The sequence below is a fragment of the Rhinopithecus roxellana genome, chromosome 16, assembly GCF_007565055.1.
Source record: "Rhinopithecus roxellana isolate Shanxi Qingling chromosome 16, ASM756505v1, whole genome shotgun sequence".
In the NCBI taxonomy this organism is placed as follows: Eukaryota; Metazoa; Chordata; class Mammalia; order Primates; family Cercopithecidae; genus Rhinopithecus; species Rhinopithecus roxellana.
Genome location: NC_044564.1, coordinates 21275483 through 21296990, shown reverse-complemented (window position 1 = coordinate 21296990; position 21508 = coordinate 21275483). Strand labels below are relative to the sequence as shown.

The 21508-nt window shown below is 47.3% G+C and overlaps 1 protein-coding gene across 1 annotated transcript in view; it reads right to left on the bottom strand.

Moving 5' to 3' along the window:
- The window catches only part of FBXO10 (F-box protein 10), a 69029-nt gene that overhangs the window by 20042 nt on the left and 27479 nt on the right, over positions 1-21508 (bottom strand). The window contains exons 2-4 of the mRNA XM_010369983.2: positions 13329-13919; positions 8014-8847; positions 1979-2128 (exon numbers count right to left, since the gene is read on the bottom strand). Coding sequence (XP_010368285.2) covers positions 1979-2128; positions 8014-8847; positions 13329-13919 — 1575 coding nt within the window. The remainder of the gene's footprint in view (positions 1-1978; positions 2129-8013; positions 8848-13328; positions 13920-21508) is intronic.

Sequence of the window (21508 nt, the reverse complement as noted above, 5' to 3'; positions counted from 1 at the left end):
AAGTGTTTCGTGTGCAAACTCTCCTTATTCTTAATCTTTCTGGATTTTCCTGAAGGATTTGGTAGGTTCATCAGGGTAACCACTGCCTAAGGGAAGTCCCGGACAGGGCTGAAGAGCTCCGAAAGGAGTGCGCAGTGGTGTTAAAATCCCTACACCCTTTTACAACGCCAGGACTAAAATGTACCACTCCCTTCGCTTCCCCCCTCCACCTGCTGTCCCTCTATCCTCAGAAGGGCAAACCTCTCTCATCTCTCTAGCCAGAGGGGCAATAATTTCCTAAGCCAAGGCCATGCATCTACCACCAGCTGCGTGGCAGAAACACAGTGAGGGGAAGGGGCTGGCAGGAGACACTGGCTAGCTGGGTTTATTTTCTTTTTCTTTTTTTGAGACAGGGTCTCGCTCTGTTGCCCAGGCTGGAGTGCAGTGGCACAATCATGGCTCACTACCATGCCATAGTCATGGCAGCCACGACCTCCCAGACTCAAGCGATCCTCCCACCTCCCACCTCTGCCTCCCAAGTATCTGGGACTACAGGTGTGAGTTACCATGCCCAGCTAATTTTTAAAATTTTTTGTAGAGACAGGGTCTTGCAATGTTGCCCAGGCTGGTCTCAAACTCCCGGACTCAAGGGATCTTCCTGCCTTGACCTCCCATAGTGTTGAGATTACAGGCATAAGCCACTGTGCCCAGCCTTCTCTCTGTATCTTTATGGACAGTCAAGATATAATGGGTTCAGACAGCACCCTTGAGTCAGACTGCCTGGATTCAAATCCCAGCTCTGTCACTAGGTGTAGGACTTTGGGCAGGATCCTCTGCCTCTTTGTGCTCTATATCTTTACTACAAAATAGGGATAATAATAATTCTTCACGGGGTTCTGTAAGCATTAAATGATAAGTAAATATCTACGAAGTGCTTAAAAAAGTATCTGGCATATAATAAGCATTATGCATTAACGGTGGCTATTATTTTTTCAAGCCCATAAAATGTCTGTTATAGGCCGGGCGCGGTGGCTCATGCCTGTAATCCCAGCACTTTGGGATGCCGAGGCGGGCGGATCACAAGGTCAGGAGATCGAGACCATCCTGGCTAACACAGTGAGCCCTGTCTCTACTAAAAATACAAAAAAATTAGCCGGGCATAGTGGCAGGCGCCTATAGTCCCAGCTACTTGGGAGGCTGAGGCAGAAGAATGGCATGAACCCAGGAGGCGGAGCTTGCAGTGAGCCAAGATTGCGCCACTGCACTCCAGCCTGGGCGGCAGAGCGAGACTCCGTCTCCAAAAAAAAAAAAAAAAAAAAAAAAAGTCTGTTACATTTCCCAACTTCTGGGAAATCTGTCTCTCAGTACACATGTAACAAAATTTCTCCCATACCCCATAAATCTGTGTAAAAACAAAACAAAAAACCCCCAAACCCCAAACCTGCCTCTCAGGAAGAGCCAGAGCAGAAAAGGAGCTGGTCTCTCATGTCACTGGCCACATACTCTAGGATTTTAAGTGGTTTTCACACTGGTAGAAAATCAATCTCAATATGGCCTCACAATAACCATGAAACAAATCATCTTCGGAACTAAATATCCGAAATGTGCTTTTATACAAATGAATAAACTAACTTGGTGGGGTTCGCTGCTGTTGTTTGTTTTTGGATCCAAGTGTCTTTAGGGCAGACATCATTCTCTTTATCCTTACCAAACTCAAAGCCAACCACAGCATGTGAGGGCTGAGGGCCCAGTGAGGTTTTCCTGTCTTTCTGGTCCTCCTTTCTGGTCATCTCCTTTCTGGGAGATAACCAGAAAATGACTTATCCAAAGTCACTGCTAATACACAGAGAGAGACACAGAGTCACAAGGACACACAGAGCAGGAGCCACCTGCAAACAGGAAGCATGTAAATACAAGAGGGCCATGTGTATTTAAATATCCTCACAAAAGGTTTCTGAAAACCAAGAGTCACCCTGAATAGGGAACAAACACAAAGTACCAGTATGAGTGGGTTGGACTTTTTCCGGATGTCTACACCAGCCTCTGCATTGTGGTAAATGTTGTTGCCGGCAATCAAGCCACCGCCCTCCAAGCGAAGAAAGATGCCTGACGCTCGGCAGCGGTAAATGTCGTTCCTGAGCATGATGATCTAAGCAGAAAAGAGAAAGCCATTTATTTTCCTGTTACAAATATTTTTTTTTTTTTTTTTTGAGACGGAGTCTCGCTCTGTCACCCAGGCTGGAGTGCAGTGGCCGGATCTCAGCTCACTGCAAGCTCCGCCTCCCGGGTTCACGCCATTCTCCTGCCTCAGCCTCCCGAGTAGCTGGGACTACAAGCGCCGCCACCTCACCCGGCTAGTTTTTTGTATTTTTAGTAGAGACGGGGTTTCACCGTGTTAGCCAGGATGGTCTCGATCTCCTCACCTCGTGATCCACCCGTCTCGGCCTCCCAAAGTGCTGGGATTACAGGCTTGAGCCACCACGCCCAGCCTACAAATATTTTCTTAGAAACCACTGGAGGAACACCTGAGTCTTTTCCTCACCACCTGATCCATGCAGTTTACCCCACAGGCGAGAGAAACGCCTCAATGCTGACACAGCCATGCTCCCGCTGTGTGCTCCCAGGACACAGCCATCTCCAGGCCCTGCCTGGCTTTGCCCTGCAGACTCCTTAACAGTCTCACATTGGTTTTATTTTTGTTGTTTTTTTTTTTTTTTTTTTTGAGACAGGGTCTTGCTCTGTTGCCCAGGCTAGAGTGCAGTGGCACAATCTTGGCTCACTGCAACCTCCACTTCCCAGGCTCAAGTGATCCTCCCCACCTCAGCCTCCCAAATAGCTGGGACTACAGGCTAATTTTTGAATTTTTGTTTATTTTTATTTTTACTATGGATGTGGGCTGTAGTAATTTTGTTTTTAATTTTTCTATTTTTTGTAGAGATGGAATCTCACTATGTTGCCCAGACTGGTCTGGAACTCTTGGGCTCAAGCGATCCTCCCACCGTGGCCTCCCAAACTGCTGGCATTACAGGCATGAGCCACCACACCTGGCCCACACTGGTCCTTTAACTAAAACCTGGACCAAAGCACGGCCCTGTGCTCCGTATTCAGAACCTGCAAGCAGCACAGCTGGATGATGGGATAGAAAGGACGCTTAGGGGAAGATGGGATTGAGTGGTCTTCAAACTCTACATGCACTAAAGTTGCGTGAAGATTTCCCCAGGGGTCAAGGGTGCAACTACTTTTAATGAAATAAAGTTCCAGGTCCACCACTTCCAGTGCACCGCCACTAAAATCCACTTGTCTGAAATGGCATGGACAGTAAGGTACCACACAGGTTCTCCGTTCCCACCTTCCCTTCCACTTTATAAAACAAAGACCTGTTCTTCCACATCCTAAATCTTTCATGGTGTGTCACCCTGGGGTGGAAAACTACTGAGACTCCAAAGCAAGGGATGATTAGAAATATTGGTATAACAAAGCCTCCTTCAAACAAGGTACCATAACCCAGCAACCTGCTAATAAAGGGATATATTTCCAATGACATTTTCTTTTTATATTTAATAAGCACAGTTGGCTCCCAATATCTGTGGGTTCCACATCCATGGATTCAACCAACTGCGGATTGAATATACATTATTAAAAATAATAAAAAAAATTATTAAAAAACAGGCCAGGTGTGATGGCTCACGTCTGTAATCTCAGCACTTTGGGAGGCTGAGGTGAGCGGATCACTTGAGGTCAGGAGTTTGAGACCAGCCTGGCCAACATAGTGAAACCTCGTTTCTACTAAAAATACAAAAATTAGCCAGGCGTGGTGGCAGACGCCTGTTAGTCCCAGCTACTCAGGAGGCTAAGGCAGGAGAATCACTTGAATCAGGGAGGCAGAGGTTGCAGTGAGCTGAGATTGTGCCGCTGTATTCCAGTCTGGGCGACAGCGTGAGACCCTTCTCAAAAATAAAATAAAACTGAATTAAAAAAAAAAAAAAGTATAGGCCGGATGCAGTGGCTCATGCCTGTAATCCCAGCACTTTGGGAGGCTGAGGCGGGCGGATCACCTGAGGTCAGGAGTTTGAGACCAGCCTGGCCAACGTGGTAAAACCCCATCTCTGCTGAAAATACAAAAAATTAGCTGGGCATGGTGGCTCATGCCTGTAGTTCCAGCTACTTGGGAGGCTGGGGCAGGAGAATCGCTTGAACCCAGGAGGCGGAGGTTGCAGTGATCTGAGATCGCACCACTGCACTCTACACAGTGGAGACTCCGTCTCAATAATAAAACAAAAAACAAAAAACAAAATAAAACCCAACCCACCAACAAACAACAAAAAAAAACTCAGTAGAAGATCTATTTACATAGTATTTGCGTCGTATTGGGTATTAAAGTAATCTAGAGATGACTGAAGTGTGGGAGGATGTGTGCAGGTTATGTGCAAATACTACACCATTTTATATAAGGGATTTGAGCATCTGTGGATTTTAGTATCCTGGAACCAAGCCCCCACGGATACCAAAGCATGATAATATATAAAAAATCTGGAATACATCTATATTGTCTTAAATAATTATAGATTAGTAATAAAATATATTATTATAAATTGTGTACTACTAATAATATATTGCATTAAGATAAAATTCTGTGAAGACTAAAGTAGAACAAGAGTATAAATTGTAAGATTTCAGCTTCTGCTTAGGATGGAGAAAGTAGAAAGATGATGATATACACAAACATAGCCTTTTTGGAACCCATCAGAGCTGAGGCTGCTGGACAACTAGCTAGCCTGAATGCTGCAAAAAGACAGGCGCCTCCAAGGAGATGAGGCCTGAGCACTTCCCTGCTGAATGCAGGGCTGCATGTGTCACACAAGCCAGTGAGAACTCAGCTAACATTTTCAATGCACTGTTAAAGGTCAGCTGTGAACTAGTGTGAGTGCAGAAACTCTCGGAGTAGCTGCACCTGTTCACTTCTCTCTGGCCTTCACTAGGTGCTCATGGAGAAAACTGGGGGCAGATGACAGACTGGAGAAAGCACCCTCCTGATGCAGGCTGGGGACAAAAGTGAGAGAGGCATTAAGCCCCTCATGTGTTCTTTCCCCCTAATTTTCTTACAGAACAAACCTTTCGCATCGAGAAACAGGGGGAAAAACTCTATCTCTGGGGGTGTCGGGAGGAAAGCGACTTAGGCCCAGATCATCAGAGGACCCCTAGTGCTGGGGTGGAGCCAGGGTCACTGAAAAAGTCCTGCTCTCAAGACCACAGTCACAGCACCTACCTAGACTAAGGATGACCCAGGACAAGAGAGAAACCCTGCCATCATGCAGGGTGATAAATAATGGCAGTCTACTGCTGGGGGAGGGCGAGAGCAGCGAGAGATCACCTCTGAGGAGCGGCTGCAAAGGACGACCTGAAGCGGAGAAAAGTAGCACGAGGTAATGCTGGAGAGAGCTGAAGCCTACGGGAAGCCGAGGATAATACTATTATCACCATAATTCAAACGGGCTCAGCTCCTAACTAGATAGACCCCCTAAAAGCCAGGCAAAAGAAGAGGTGTGCCCATTTCCAAACAAAGTATTACTGACCTCAGTCGCCACTGTCCTACATGAGCTATCTGACTTCTAACTAAAATTTATGACACATAAAGAAGAAAATCACAGTCAGTGAGACTTTTCTTTTCTTTTTTATTTTATTTTTTTGGAGATGGAGTCTTGCTTTGTCACCCAGGCTGGAGTGCAGTGGCGCAATCTTGGCTTTCACTGCAACCTCCACCTCCCAGGGTCAAGCAATTCTCCTGCCTCAGCCTCCGGAGTAGCTGGGACTACAGGTGCCCACTGCCATGTCCGGCTATTTGGTTTTTTTGTTTTTGTATTTTAGTAGAGATGGGGTTTCACCGTGTTGCCCAGGGTGGTCTCGAACTCCTGAGCTCAGGCAATCCGCCCGCCCCGGCCTCCCAAAGTGCTAGGATTACAGACTTGAGCCACGGCACCCGGCCGACACCTTTCTTCTTGGAGCCTCAAGCAATCAGGCTCCTCCTGCAGCCTTTACCCTCCTGGGATGTTCTAGAGGACAGAGAGAGGTGACAGCCTTCTGCGGAGGAGCAAGGATCAAGGCCTTGCTTGAAAGGGTGAAAGGGTGCGTCTCCCCTCACTTCTGGGCCTTCACACACACCTCCTTTGCCTAGCATCTTCACCCTGCCAACTCTTTTTTTTTTTTGAGACAGAGTCTTGTTCTGCCGCCCAGGCTGGAGTGCAGTGGCACGATCTTGGCTCACTGCAAGCTCCGCCTCCCGGGTTCATGCCATTCTCCTGCCTCAGCCTCTCGAGGAGCTGGGACTACAGGCGCCCGCCACGATGCCCGGCTAATTTTTTTGCATTTGTAGTAGAGACGGGGTTTCACAGTGTTAGGCGGGATGGTCTTGATCTCCTGACCTCATGATCTGGCCGTCTTGGCCTCCCAAAGTGCTGGGATTACAGGCGTGAGCCACCGCGCCCGGCCCCTGCCAACTCTTATTCTTCTTTCGGGCAGCTCAGTCCAGGCACCATTCCTCCAAGAAACCATCTGTGGTTCCTCGAGGCTGGGTCAGGTACCCACTTTTCTGGGCTTTTATGCCACCCATGTTTTACCTCTATCATAGGGTCTCTCAAACTGGACTGCAGTAATCTTAAAAAAATAAGTCAATTAAAACATTTATCAAGCACTTGCTATATAACAGGCACACTGCTAAGCACTTCATATTTGTGACCTTAGCTAATCCTCAAAGCGTCCCGGAGAAAGGTAGTAACATTAGTCCACAGGACTTAAGGGACAGAGCCAGAATTTAACTACAAAGCCATATTCTCAATAACTATGCAAGGAAGAATGCCTTCCTTGAGGGCTTCAACCAGATCCTTTCAACATGGTGCTCACGACAGCAAAGCTATCACCTTTCCCTTTTTATTTGGCCATTTTCTTTTATTCTGTGTACAGCATTATGCTTTCAAAGTAACATCACCTGAAATCCTCTTTGGAAGTGGGCTGAGGAAAACACAATTAAATTTAAATAAATTAAAATGCGATTGCTATGAACCATTTTAGAAGCCTGCAACACTCATGAGTGACCTTTGTACAATGTTCTTTAGTTTGAGTACTTCCGGCATGGGACCTCCAACAGCCAGTGAGAGGAGAAAAATAGGGATGCTTATTTCCATTTTACAGAAGTGAAGGTCATGTTTACAGTGAGTTAGTGGAGAGGTGAGACTCGAACCTAGGTGCTATGCCATGCTTTCTTCTGCATGGGCTGTCTTTCCCTTCGGAAGGCCTTCCTGTCATCAGCCATTTACAGGATTTGCAGATTGTCCTGTGGTGCCCTAAGTCCCAGCACATATAAGGTGCTGATTGCAGCAGTGGCTAGAAGGACTGTTCTTAGCATAAGGTCCAAATGTCTTACGGGGGATTCCAGGCCTGGGTAAAGTAGTTTTTACTCACCCCCAGCTTCATCCTTCAACCTACCCCCACTGCATGGTTGAATTCAACCTCACACCCAGGCCCTGGCACAGGATGTTCCTGCTGCTGGGACACCCTCACTCTCCACCCCTTCTCATCACATGTGTCCAATTTTCTCTGGACCTTCTACTCACTGTACCCAGCACACACATTTCCTCTGCTGGGAAGCCTTCTCAACAACCCTACTCCAGTTTGGAGTGAAGGCAGTAATCACATCTCCCTGAATTTTCTCTTATTCAGGCCAGAGACTTTGTTTCTCCTACTCCGACATGGGTGAGCTGCGTGACTTAGTGAAAACAGGCAGGAGACCCACATTTCTAGTCTCAATTCTGCCTAACTTGCTATGTGACCCTGAGTGAACCACGTTTTCTCTCTGGGCTTCTCTTTCTGTGAAATGAGAAAAATTGTTTCTGCCCTTTCCAAATCAGATGATGGACATGACGTCAAGTGTGTGTGAATAAGTTTAAAGAAAATTATTTTTAAAATGCAAAATAGCCCCATCAAACCCTTCCTACATATAGCCACAGGAGCCCCCTGACCAATCTAAAGTCATGACAGCACCTTGCTATTATGTATACACCGCACTGCGTAAGTCAGGTTCCGGAAGATGTTTCCTTCCATCTTGGCTCTGCCGTGGGAGCAGACGAAGACGCCTCCCTTCCCATCCCGGAAGAGGCACTTGCGGATGAGGCAGCCCTGCACAGAGTTGGCCAGCGCCATGGCCTCCTTGTCCTTCTGCAGCTCCTGCTGCAGTGAGTTCAGTACTAGGCAGCTGGGCAGCTGAATGGATGCTCCTGGTAGAGGTGGGCCCAGAAATGAGCCCCCCAATACAGGGCGTGGGCCCTGCACTTGATAGGATAGTCTGTACATCAGCTGGTCCTCATCTTCATCCTCACCGCTGGGACTCAGGCCTCCATCACTGCTGTCTGGAGTCTGGGCCACCCTTTCACCATCACTACCCACTTCTGCCTCCTGTGAGCCAGCCTTGGAGCCTGGCTTTGGGGAGCTAGAGGCTGGGCTGGTAGGGCTCTGGCTGCCCTCGATAACAATGTCACAGGTCTTCGGGCTCCAGGCCTGGTCCCGGCTCTCTAGGTCCAGGGACATTAAAAAATCAGAGTCCTCTGTGGGGAGAAAAGTGGGCGAGGACTTGATAAGCCCTAGTAGATACTTGTAGGCCCAGTTCTTATCTGCAGATGGGTGACCCTCAACAGTCACAGAGTTGTTTTCGCTGCCCACAAATTCACAGTTTTCCAGGACACACAGGGGCACGTTGTGCAGGAAGATATGAGTGTTTTTGAAGGTACAGAACTTCACTTGGCAAGTACCCGGACCGTGGACCTGGATGTGCCCATTTTCAAAGTTGCAGTTGTCAAACTGGACATGACCTGATGTTGTCTGGGGAATGAAAAGAAGAAAATGGCTGTAAGAGGGATGAGATTTGTTTTGGACTCTAGCTGCCCTTTAAGGACGGTAGAACATGGAAAGGCCATTTGTTCTGGTGATCATCTTCCTCTCCCCACTGGGGTCTGGACGTCAGCTGTTCCCAAAAGGAACTGGGGAGCTGCTCTGCATCAGAGAGGGAGGGAAACGGGAGCTGCCTGCACCTCCATCCTTCTAATCTCAAAGGAAGGGAGACAAGTAGATGATGGCAGAGAAGTTCACACTGTATCATGACTCCTCCTAAAACCTCAAGTCTCAAGCCATGCGCCAGGGCTGGGACAGGCAGTGAGAGAGGCCTGGCCACATGTGCTGGCAAAGAGTTCCGTATGGCAACTGATGCATGTGGTGCACAGCAAAATATGTCTCTAAAGAGAGGGGACAAAGTATACTGCCATCGCCAGGAAGCATTGAACAGTAGTTTAAAGCATGAGCTCTGCCACGTGTGGTGGCTCATGCCTGTAGTTCCAGCACGTTGGAAGGCCAAGATGGGCAGATCACTTGAGGTCAGGAGTTTGAGACCAGCCTGTCAACATGGTGAAACCTCATCTCCACTAAAAATACAAAAATTAGCTGGGCGTGGTGGCGTACGCCTATAGTCCTAGCTACTTGGAAGGCTGAGGCATGAGAATAGCTTGAGCCTGGGAGGCAGAGGTTGCAGTGAGTCGAGATCGTGCCAGTGCACTCCAGCCTGGGCGACAGAGTGAGACTCAGTGTCAAAAAAAAAAAAAAAAAAAAAAGCACGGGCTCTGGGGGTTGACTGCAAGTGTTATCTTGGACAAATGACTTCACCTCTTTAAGCCTCAGTTTCCTTGTCTGCAGCATGGGGCTCACTAGTTCACAAAGCACTATGCTAGGCACAAACTTGGCACTCAAAGCCAGTTATTATCATCTGAGGTCAGGGACACAAGGAGCAGAGTGTCCTCAAGAGTCTGGGGTGGAGATGGGGCAGTGCCAAACTCTCCTACCTAATTCATTTGGGCCCCTCGGCTCTCTGGGCCGGACTGAGAAGCAGTCTTGGTGAGGCCCATTCACTCTCTATTCCTGAAAAAGAACTGTTTCTGGATTTCATACGTATTTCATCAGATGTATTTGAACCATCAAATGAGGGACTATCTCATGGTTCTATTTAATAATCCAGACGTTTTTTGAACAATTTTTTTTTTTTATTTTTTATTTTTTTTTATTTTTTGAGACGGAGTCTTGCTCTGTCGCCCGGGCTGGAGTGCAGTGGCCGGATCTCAGCTCACTGCAAGCTCCGCCTCCCGGGTTTACGCCATTCTCCTGCCTCAGCCTCCGGAGTAGCTGGGACTACAGGCGCCCGCCACTTCGCCCGGCTAGTTTTTTGTATTTTTAGTAGAGACAGGGTTTCACCATGTTAGCCAGGATGGTCTCGATCTCCTGACCTCGTGATCCGCCCGTCTCGGCCTCCCAAAGTGCTGGGATTACAGGTTTGAGCCACCGCGCCCGGCCGAACAATTTTTAAAATTCTCTAGCAGTGACCTTTGATAGATTGTCCCAGAATTTAAGCCCCCTTAACTTCTCTAAGTTCTTCCTTATGGCTAACCTAATTTTTCCTTGCTATTTAAATCCATTTTCTCTCTAAAGATAAAAGCCAGCTCTCTGGAGATGCAGAGCCACTGCTAAGGTTCTCCTTGGAAGTCACTGAAAACTGCTGTGAAATCGCCTTGGCCTTTGCATTTTTCAGGCAAGACCATCCCAGGCCCCCGTGCCTCCTTTAGCTGAAAAACAATCATGGACTGAATACTAACTAACGTATGTTATATATGCTAAGCACTAAGCCAGAGGGCAGGCTACGAACAAGTCTAATGCCAGGCCTCATCCCTTAAGGATCTATGGTTGTACTTCTGAGGGAGAAGTAGAGGCTGAAATCAAAATATTACTCTAAGAATAAATGTATTACAAAATGTGAAGGGTCTGGAACATTGTTTCTTTCTAGAAACAAATTCTCCTGGGCCTGCAGAGCAGCACCAGGGAAGTTCATCAGTTCTTCTGAAATACTCTAGGGCTAACGCAGGCTTTTAAGCTTTTAGGTAACATAGCATGATGTAATTTTATAAGCATTTAGATAAGAAGGCTTGCCTGGCGCGGTGGCTCAAGCTTGTAATCCCAACACTTTGGGAGGCCGAGATGGGCGGATCACAAGGTCAGGAGATCGAGACCATTCTGGCTAATACGGTGAAACCCCGTCTCTACTAAAGAATACAAAAAACTAGCCGGGCGACGAGGCGGGCGCCTGTAGTCCCAGCTACTTGGGAGGCAGAGGCAGGAGAATGGCGTAAACCTGGGAGGTGGAGCTTGCAGTGAGCTGAGATCCGGCCACCGCACTCCAGCCTGGGCGACAGAGCCAGACTCCGTCTCACAAAAAAAAAAAAAAAAAAAAAAAAAAAAAAGAAGGCCTGAACTTGGGATCTAACTTCCCTAATTACCCACTTGAGAAAGTTACTTACCATCTCTGACCTTCAGTAGCCCTCATTTGCAAAATAGGGAAACCACATCTACTTCATTTACACAAATGTTTGCTGTGGGGGTCCAATGAGGTGACAGATGGAAAGTCACCTAGATTATGAATAGGCTTTGGATCTTACCGAGACCTTGATATGACACTTAATCTTGCTGAGCCTCTGTTTCCTCATCTATAAAATCAGATGACATTACCTATCTCATAGACATGTGGAGAGGAACCCATGAGATAATGGCTATAAGGCATATGGCATGCATATGACATATGTCTGTTATAAATGACCAGTGGTATAAGGATCATTATAAACATGAGAGACAATTGTTATTGGTAATAATGACAATATACTAAAAAAATCTTATATATATATATATACACACATAGTCTTGCTCTGTAGCCCAGGCTGGAGTGCAGTGGCCGGATCTCAGCTCACTGCAAGCTCTGCCTCCCGGGTTCACGCCATTCTCCTGCCTCAACCTCCAGAGTAGCTGGGACTACAGGTGCCTGCCACCTCGCCAGGCTAATTTTTTTTTTGTATTTTTAGTAGAGACGGGTTTCACTGTGTTAGCCAGGATGGTCTCGACCTCCTGACCTCGTGATCCGCCCATCTCGGCCTCCCAAAGTGTTGGGATTACAGGCTTGAGCCACCGTGCCTGGCCCTGTTTTTTTTTTGAGACGAAGTCTCACTCTTGTCCTCCAGGCTGGAGTGTGATGGCAGGATCTCAGCTCACTGTAACCGCCGCCTCCCGGGTTCAAGCGATTCTCCTGCCTCAGTGTCCTGAGTAGCTGGGATTACAGGTGCCTGCCACCATGCCCCGCTAATTTTGTATTTTTAGTAGAGACAAAGTTTCACCATGTTGGTCTCGAACTCCTGACCTCAGGTGATCCGCCTGCCTTCGCCTCCCAAGTGCTGAGATTACAGGTGTGAGCCACTGCGCCCGGCCAAAAATCTTTTATTTTATTTTTTTTGAGACGGAGTCTTGCTCTGTCGCCCAGGCTGGAGTGCGGTGGCCGGATCTCAGCTCACTGCAAGCTCCGCCTCCCGGGTTCACGCCATTCTCCTGCCTCAGCCTCCCGAGTAGCTGGGACTACAGGCACCCGCCACCTCGCCCGGCTAGTTTTTTGTATTTTTTAGTAGAGACGGGGTTTCACCGTGTTAGCCAGGATGGTCTCGATCTCCTGACCTCGTGATCCGCCCGTCTTGGCCTCCCAAAGTGCTGGGTGGCTTCAGCCACCGCGCCCGGCCCAAAAATCTTTTATTTTTTATGAGCAGGCAGGAAAGCAATGTAATTTTTATTGACTGCCTACATAATCCAAGTTTCTAGGCAATGCATAAACTATAGACTGTTCTGCCAGGAACTACCAACACCTGGATACCTGCTTTACTTTGAACCATCTTCTGGCTCTGCGTTCACGGATGGAATGTGTTGGACAAATATTTCCTGACCTTCTCACCATCGCCCTTGAGAATTAGCAAATCATGGTAAAAGCCTGCCCTCCCTTGATCCCATACAGGGTGTGGGGTTCATGTGCTGAAGGTGACTAGTCCTGTATAGCCTTTTTCCTCTGTGGCTCTCGCTCAGGCCTGCCTCCATGAACAGCTAATGTGCTCTCTGCTTCCTGTCACCAAGTGGCATGCTCCCAGAACCCGGCTTTCCCGCCTAGCTGCTCCACTGGTGGCTCCAGTTGGTCCAGTTGGAAAGGGAAGAGGTGCAAAAGAATTTTGGTTCCAAGCCCAAGCCATTTTTAAATACAGCTTTACCAGGAATAAAGCAGAATTCTGAGCTCTACTGATCACTGTGCCTGTTTCTCAACTGGTTCAGCACTCAGAGGAGTATGAGTATAATAATAACTCTTAACTTTCAATTCCAACCAAAAAAGGGATGAAAAACCCAGAAAAGAGGCCAAGCCCCTGGGGTCAGGACTAGAAAGGCCGTCTATTGATGTGGACACCCACCTTATACATGATGGGTGAGAACCAGGCTGGCATGAAGACAAGGTTGCACAGGCGTGTGGTTGAGCAGTGCTGATCAATGCTGGCCAGCAGGGCCACTTCACCCAACTTCCCCTGCCCTACAATCTCCACGGGCACCTTCAGGATGATTTCACCTTGCTCTTCGTACACACCTGGGAAGAGCACAATTCGGTCATACAGGCTGGCCATGGCCAAGGCACTGCCCAGGCTGTCAAACTCATGGCCTGGCCCAACACTCAGGGTACGTCGTTCCCTCCTCCGGCGGAATAGAGAAAAGCAGACGGAAGACTCCAAGTCCAAGGCATTCTTGGTCCATGTCTTGGAGGCAAGGTAATGCTGCTTGAAGGCTTCTCTCCAAGACTCAGGCTCCACATCTGGCTGGTTGGGCCAATTGGGATGGCGGCACTCGGTGCAACCTAGACACAGCTGCCGCCAGCGGGTGCTGTCGAGACTGAGGATCAGTTCATACCAGGCCCTGCATACCAGGCTGCAGCGGCCCAGGTCGGGAAGGTGCAAGTAGGCTAAGATCATGCGCCATAGCTCCAAGGGCAGGCCACCAGCCTCCATGGTCACCTAGGAGACAGACACAAAACAAAAGAGATCTCTGTCTGCCCTACTTACCAGTCCCCCTTTAAATTTTTTTTTTTCAGATGGAGTTTCACTCTTGTTGCCCAGGCTGGAGTGTAAGTGGCACGATCTCGACCTCGCCACAACCTCCGCCTCCCAGATTCAAGCGATTCTCCTGCCTCAGCCTCCCAAGTAGCTGGGGTTACAGGCATGCACTACCACACCTGGCTAATTTTGTATTTTTAGTAGAGACCAGGTTTCTCCATGTTGGTTAGGCTGGTCTCAAACTCCCAACCTCAGGTGATCTGCCCGGCTTGGCTTCCCAAAGTGCTGGGATTACAAGTGTGAGGCACCGCACCCAGCCTCCAGTCCCTTTCTTAAAATACACCCTGCCATCTCCTGAGCCCAAGGGTGAGCAAATAAACAAGGCCTAGCCAGTCAGAGGACCCATCCTTTCGATGTGAATCCTACTCTAGATTTTTCTACCAGGAATTAGCAAGGAAAACTCTCTTTTCTCTATGGTCAGATGTTATAAGGATATGACTCCAGAACTGCCAGGTTCACCACCATGTGGAGGAAACCTTGTGGTATAAAAGCCAAACAGAAATATGACACTTTAAAAAGAGGAAGAAAACAAGGTAAGCACGTGTGTGTGTGTGTGTCCTGATAGTACCGATTCCAGATTCTTAAAGATGTCTTAGAATCTACAGTTCTTCCTTCAATTTTGTAGGATATCCCAATGGCCTTCTACTAAATCCCCCTTTTGCTCAAGCTGGTTTGATTTGGGTTTCTATGACTTGCAACTAGAAGAGTCTGGACTCCTAAGAGGGAACTTACCTTTGGCTGTTAGGCTGCTAGAGCTCTGGATCCCCTACACTCTCAGGAAAGAGACCTCTATCTCTTCATACTATTAGGAAAGAACTGAGGCAGTGACTGTCCATCTGTCTGTCTCTGCTCATTCCCAGATCAAGTAATTACTGTTTCCCCATGTGGGGCAGCCCCAGGAAAGACTACTGCTGAGTCAGATGCTGTGGGTTTTGGTCCTGGCTCTGCCATTGGTTATCCTGAGCAGTTAATTGGTTATTCTGAACCCCTAGGGCTGGCTGCCCAGCCATCTACCTATTGCTTTTTCTGGAAAATCTTCTTCTCCCCTACCAGTGATTTATATCACATGATTATAGAGGTAAGGTTCCCAGCAGATGTGTGTGTAGAACAAAGGATCCCCGACCCCTTGACTGCTACTGATTGGACTCTGGATGGTTCTAAAGGGGCCATCGAGACCTTTCCCAGGAGAACAGGAGTTGCAATTCTAGAATCAGGCTGGCCTCATTCCTGAATGGTGGGGAATGAGTGGCCTCTTTCCTAAGCTATAAACTCAGGAATAGCCTCTGGTGATCATTTTCCCCAGGCTGGGGCATAGGAGGAGACAAGACAAAAGAAGCTGATCTACATTGAGAGAAGAATAAATTAGAGACACAGAAAAAAGCAGAGAAAAGGGCAGAAGCAAGGGGCGTCCGGTTTTCTACAGCACTGCAGGTCATGGCTCCAGTCTATTCTCAAAGCTCAGCTTTACCCTTGCCCTTTGAATGCCATCAGATATCCCTGATGATGTCAGCTGGCTTCATTTACTTGTTTTTATACCTAGTTCAAGGTCTCTCATTTATGAGTGTCAATTTTCCCACTTAAAAAACAAGGGGACCGAGTAGATGACCTAGAGCAACTTCCAAGTCTGAAACCCAAGTCCCTAGACAACTAGAAAGTAGGACTATGAGTGGACATGGTGGCTCACGCCTATAATCCCAGCACTTTGGGAGGCCAAGGTGGGTGGATGACCTGAGGTCAGGAGTTCCAGACCAGCCTGGCCAACGTGGTGAAAACTCGTCTCTACTAAAAAATACAAAAATTTGGCTGGGTGCAGTGGCTCGTGCCTGTAATCCCAGCACTTTGGGACACCAAGGCAGGTGGATCACCTGAGGTCAGGAGTTCGAGACCAGCCTGGCCAATACAGTGAAATCCTGCCTCTACTAAAAATACAAAAAAATTAGCCAGGCTTCGGGGCGTGCGCCTATACTCCCAGCAACTCAGGAGGCTGAGACAGGAGAATTGCCTGAACCCAGGAGGTGGAGGTTGCAGTGAGCCAAGATCGTGCCACTACACTCCAGCCTGGGCGACACAACAGGACTCTGTCTCAAAACAAAACAAAACAAAACAAAAATTAGCCGGGTGTGGTCGTGGCCACCTGTAATCCCAGCTACTTGGGAGGCTGAGGCAGGAGAATCGTTTGGACCTGGGAGGCAGAGGTTGCAGTGAGCCAAGATTGCCTCACTACACTCCAGCCTGGGTGACAGAGTGAGACTCCATTTCATAAACAAATAAATAAATAAAGTAGGACTAGAAACAACTGACCTTCATCAAATTGTTGACCTCTCTAGGGCCTTGGGTATCCTCTCAATTTTATGAAAATGCTAATCATACTTGTCAGTTATCTAAGCCCCAAGAAGGCTAGGAGCACAAATGTATGATTGTCTGGAAGAAATGTTGAACTTCCTCAAGACAGGTGTGGCTTTAATTCTGCAGATTCATACTGGAGCCCAGGTGAGTAGGTTCTTCTCTAATGATCACCAGTGAGACTTTACTAAGAGAAAAGTTGGCATCTGCCACTCCCAAAGATGGACACCAGTTTATTTATGGCAGCTTCTATGACACTGATGTTTCCTGTTCTTCATTTATTTCTTTAGTTATACATTCTCCGGCTTTTTTTTTTTTTTTTTTTTTTTGGAGATAGAGTCTCACTGTATCACCCAGGCCGGAGTGCAGTGGCGCGATCTCGGCTCACTGCAACCTCTGCCTCCCAGGTTCAAGTGATTCTCCTGCCTCAGCCTCCTGAGTAGCTGTTGCTGGGATTACAGGTGCGCACCACCATGCCCGGCTAATTTGTTTGTATTGTTAGTAAAGACGGGGTTTTACCATGTTGGTTAGGCTGGTGTTGAACTCCTAACCTTGTGATCTGCCCATCTTGGCCTCCCAAAGTGCTGGGATTACAGACATGAGCCATGACGCCTGGCCTCTCAGGCTTTTTAAGAGAAAATTGTTCTTCTACTCATTCTGTATCCACTTTGTAGCTGAGCAATCACATCCATTCCCTTGGCTTCAACTACCACTGGAAATGCATGACTACAAAATCCAAATGTCTAGCCCCAATCATCTTTCAAGCTCCACACGTGAATATCCAATTCTCTTTTGGACATTTCTACCTGGATGTTCCATAGATACCAAAAACTGAACATCATATCCAAAATGGAATCCTCACTTCCACTTCAGGCCATGACAGAATAACTAAAACTGGATAATCCCTTCCTGCCATAAACAACTACAAAGCTGGACAAAATATATGAGGCAAGTGAATATGTGTTTTCAGGCACTGAGCAGCAAGCTGCTCAAGACTGTGATTTTTGGCCGGGTACGGTGGCTCACACCTGTAATCTCAGCACTTTGGGAGGCCGAGGTATGTGGATCACTTGAGGTCAAGAGTTCAAGAACAGCCTCACCAACATGGTGAAACCCTGTCTCTGCTAAAAATACAAAATTAGGCGGGCGTGGTGGTGCACACTTGTAATCCCAGCTACTTGGGAGGCTGAGGCAGAAGAATCACTTGAACCTGGGAGGCAGAGGTTGCAGTGAGCCGAGATCACACCATCGCACTCCAGCCTGGACAACAAGAGCGAAACTTCATCTCAAAAAAAAAAAAAAAAAGACTGATTTTTGAAAGAAAGGAAACATACGAGGTGAGTGCCAAGAACATCCTGGCGTTCGTTCTGAGGCACTTTCTTACTATGGTGTAAAGAGATGGAGCCCAAGCAGAGTGGCAGTCCCACCAGGAAGGCAGATTTGAGTTCTGCGCTGCTGAAGAGGCTTGCATTTGTGAGGTGAGGTACCAGAATACAGTGAATAGCACAGAGGGGGTGGGGTAGGAGGGGCAGTTCCTAGGCTGAAGGCTGGGCTACACATGTTCAAGGCAAGACTTCATCGGATATAGTAGGGATCACCTGCTATGAAAATTATTCTAATTTTCCACTTAACTTCTGTGTTTAATTTTGTTCATTCACTCATCCGACAGACATCTATTAAGCCTTATTATGTAACAGGTCCTAAGAGAAAATATTAATAAATTGGTATTAAGACATGGTCTCTGTGCTCAAGTTGCTGACAGTTTAATAAGAGGGGAGAAGACATAGTGAAAGACAAAACTAAACAAAGTTGGCAAAAGACCTTCACTAATAGGTTGAGAAATCATGGAGTAACTCCTAGAGAAGTCTTTCTTTTTTTTTTTTTTGGATGCAGTGGCCATGATCTTTGCTCACTGCAGCCTCTGCCTCCCAGGTTCAAGCAATTCTCATGCCTCAGACTCCCAAGTAGCTGGGACTACAGGTGCGTGCCACCATGCCTGGCTAATTTTTGTATTTTTAGTAGAGACAGGGTTTCACCATATTGGCCAGGCTGGTCTCAAACTTCTGACCTCAAGTGATCCGCCTGCCTTGGCCTCCCAAAGTGCTGGGATTACAGATGTGAGCCACCAAGTCTGGCCTTAGAATCACTTTAGAAAAGTGTTTCAGTTTCTTCTACAGTTAAATGCAAACCCATCCTATGACCCAGGAATTCCACTCCTAGTTATTTATACAAGATAAATGAAAATAGGTGTTTACAAAGACTTAGGCAAGAATGTTTACAGCAGCTGTATTCATAATAGTAAAACAAACAAACAAACTGGAAACAACCCAAATGTCCATCAACAGAAGTGTGGATTAACAAGTTCTGGTGTATTTGTACTACCGGGTACTATTCAGCAATAAAAAGGGATAAACCATTGATGTAGACAAGAATATGTATGAACCTCAAAAATAATACACTGGGGCTGGACATAGTGGCAGACGCCTGTAATGCCAGCACTTTGGGAGGTCCAGGTAGGTGGACTACTTGAGTTCGGGAGTTTGAGACCAGCTTAGGTAACATGCTGAGACCCCCATCTCTAAAAACAAAACAAAACAAAAAACAAAAAATTAGCTGAGTGTGGTGACGCACACCTGTAGTTCCAGCTACTAGGGTGCTTGAGGTGGGAGGATCACTTAAGCCCAGGAAATCAAGGCTGCAGTGAAACAGGATTGAGCCACTGCACTTAAGCTTGGGTGACAGAGCAAGCCACTTATTTCAAAAAACAAAACAAAACAAACAAAAAAGACAAAACTAGCCTTGGTGATAAAAATCAAAATAGCGCTTAGGCCAGGCACAGTGGCTCACCCCTGTAATGCCAGCACTTTGGGAAGCTGAGGTGGGAGGACAGCTTGAGTCCAGTTTGAGATCAGCCTGGACAACATAGCAAGACTCTGTCTCTACAAAAAAGTTAAAAAATTTTTGCCAGGCATGGTGGTGTGCACCTGTAGTCCCAGCTACTCAGGAGGCTGAGGTGGGAGAATCCCTTGAGTCTAGGAGTTTGAGGTTACAATAAGCTGATGGTGTCTCTGCACTCCAGCCTGGGCGACAGCAAAACCCTGTCTCAAAAAACAAACACAACCCAACAGTGCTTGCCAGCAAGGTGGAGATTAACTGGAAGGGGTTACAAGGGAACTTTAGGGTGAAGGAAATGTTTTATATCTTGACTGGTGTGTTAGTTATATGGGTGCATACATCAAAAAACCCTCACTGGAGGTTGGGTGCGGTGGCTCATGCCTGTAATCCCAGCACTTTGGGAGGCCGAGGCGAGTGGATCACCTGAGGTCATGAGTTTGAGACCAGCCTGGCCAACATGGTGATACCCCGTTTCTACTAAAAACACAAAAATTATCCAGGCGTGATGGTGTGTGCCTGTAATCCCAACTACTTGGTAGGCTGAGGCAGGACAATCACTTGAACCTGGGAGGCAGAGGTTGCAGTGAGCCAAGACTGTGCCACTGCACTCCCTGGGTGACAGAGCGAGACTCCATCTCAAAAAATAAAAAATAGAAACCTCACTGGATTGTATGCTTCAGCTCTGTGCATATCATTGCATGTAAACATCATCTCCATTTTTTAAATAGTATATATTATCATCTCTCCCCATCCCTGCTCCACCACCTGTACTGTATTCCTGGGTTAGTAACACCATCATTTTCCACCTAGCTGCCCAAGACAGAACTAGAGAAACCTCCTTGATTTCTTTTCTCCCTCCTTTCCTCCCTCTCTACCCAATGTTCTCTGAAGTCCTGTGTTTCTGCCTCCTTAAGCAATCTCTCCTATCAATACTTTCTTCACTATCCTCCCTGTCCCTGCATTACTTCTTTGGTTTGGATTACTATGACAGATTCTTCTTCTTCTTCTTCTTTTTTTTTTTTTTTTTTTTTTTTTTTTGAGACGGAGTCTCCCTCTGTTGCCCAGGCTGGAGTACAGTGGTGCCATCTTGGCTCACTGCAACCTCTGCCTCCTGGATTCAAGCGATTCTCCTGGGTAGCTGGGACTACAGGCACGTGTCACCATGCCTGGTTCATTTTTTGTATTTTTAGTAGAGATGGGGTTTCACCGTATTAGCCAGGATGGTCTCAATCTCCTGACCTCATGATCTGCCCGCCTCGGTCTCCCAAAGTGCTGATGTTACAGGTGTGAGCCACCACACCCGGGGATCTTTCTAAAATACAAATCTGATCTTGTCACTTGTTGGCTTAAAATTCCTCAGTGGTTCCCCATGGAGTCCTGGGTCAAGCCTAGTACAGAAGATCAGTTGTGAGCTTGTCTCTTTCTCTAGCCTCATCTCTGACACTGCTCCCAACCTACCCTCGCCTTCCCAATAATACCTTTCAGAGGACCTTTCTTTATCCTCTCCCCTCAGAAATTAAGTGCCTCCCCTGGGTTTGTATAGCACCCGGAGAACAGCTCTAGCCAACATTTTAAACATGTGAAACAAAACACAGATCACACAAAGCAAATGTGAGTTTACAGAATCATTTTACAAGGCAAGTATCCTGTTCACCACCACCTGGATCAAACACAAAATGTTGTCAGCGCCCTAAAAGCCTCTCTGTGTCCCCCCATTCCAACCCTTCCTCAAAAAGTAAGTTCAGTCTTGATTTGTGTAGAATTCACATCTGAGCATTTCTTTATGGTTTTATCACCTCAGTATGCATCCTTAGAGGCCACAGTTTTTAGTTTTGTCCTTAAGTTTGTGGACTTTTGGCTGGGCGCGGTGGCTCAAGCCTGTAATCCCAGCACTTTGGGAGGCCGAGACGGGCAGATCACGAGGTCAGGAGATCGAGACCATCCTGGCTAATACGGTGAAACCCTATCTCTACTTAAAAATACAAAAAACTAGCCGGGCGACGAGGAGGGCGCCTGTAGTCCCAGCTACTGGGGAGGCTGAGGCAGGAGAATGGCGTAAACCCGGGAGGCGGAGCTTGCAGTGAGCCGAGATCCGGCCACTGCACTCCAGCCTGGGTGGCAGAGCAAGACTCCGTCTCAAAAAAAAAAAAAAAAAAAAAAAAAAAAGTCCACCAAACTTTTTTTTTTTTTTGAGGAGTCTTGCTCTGTCACCCAGGCTGGAGTGCAGTGGCAGGATCTCGGCTCACTGCAAG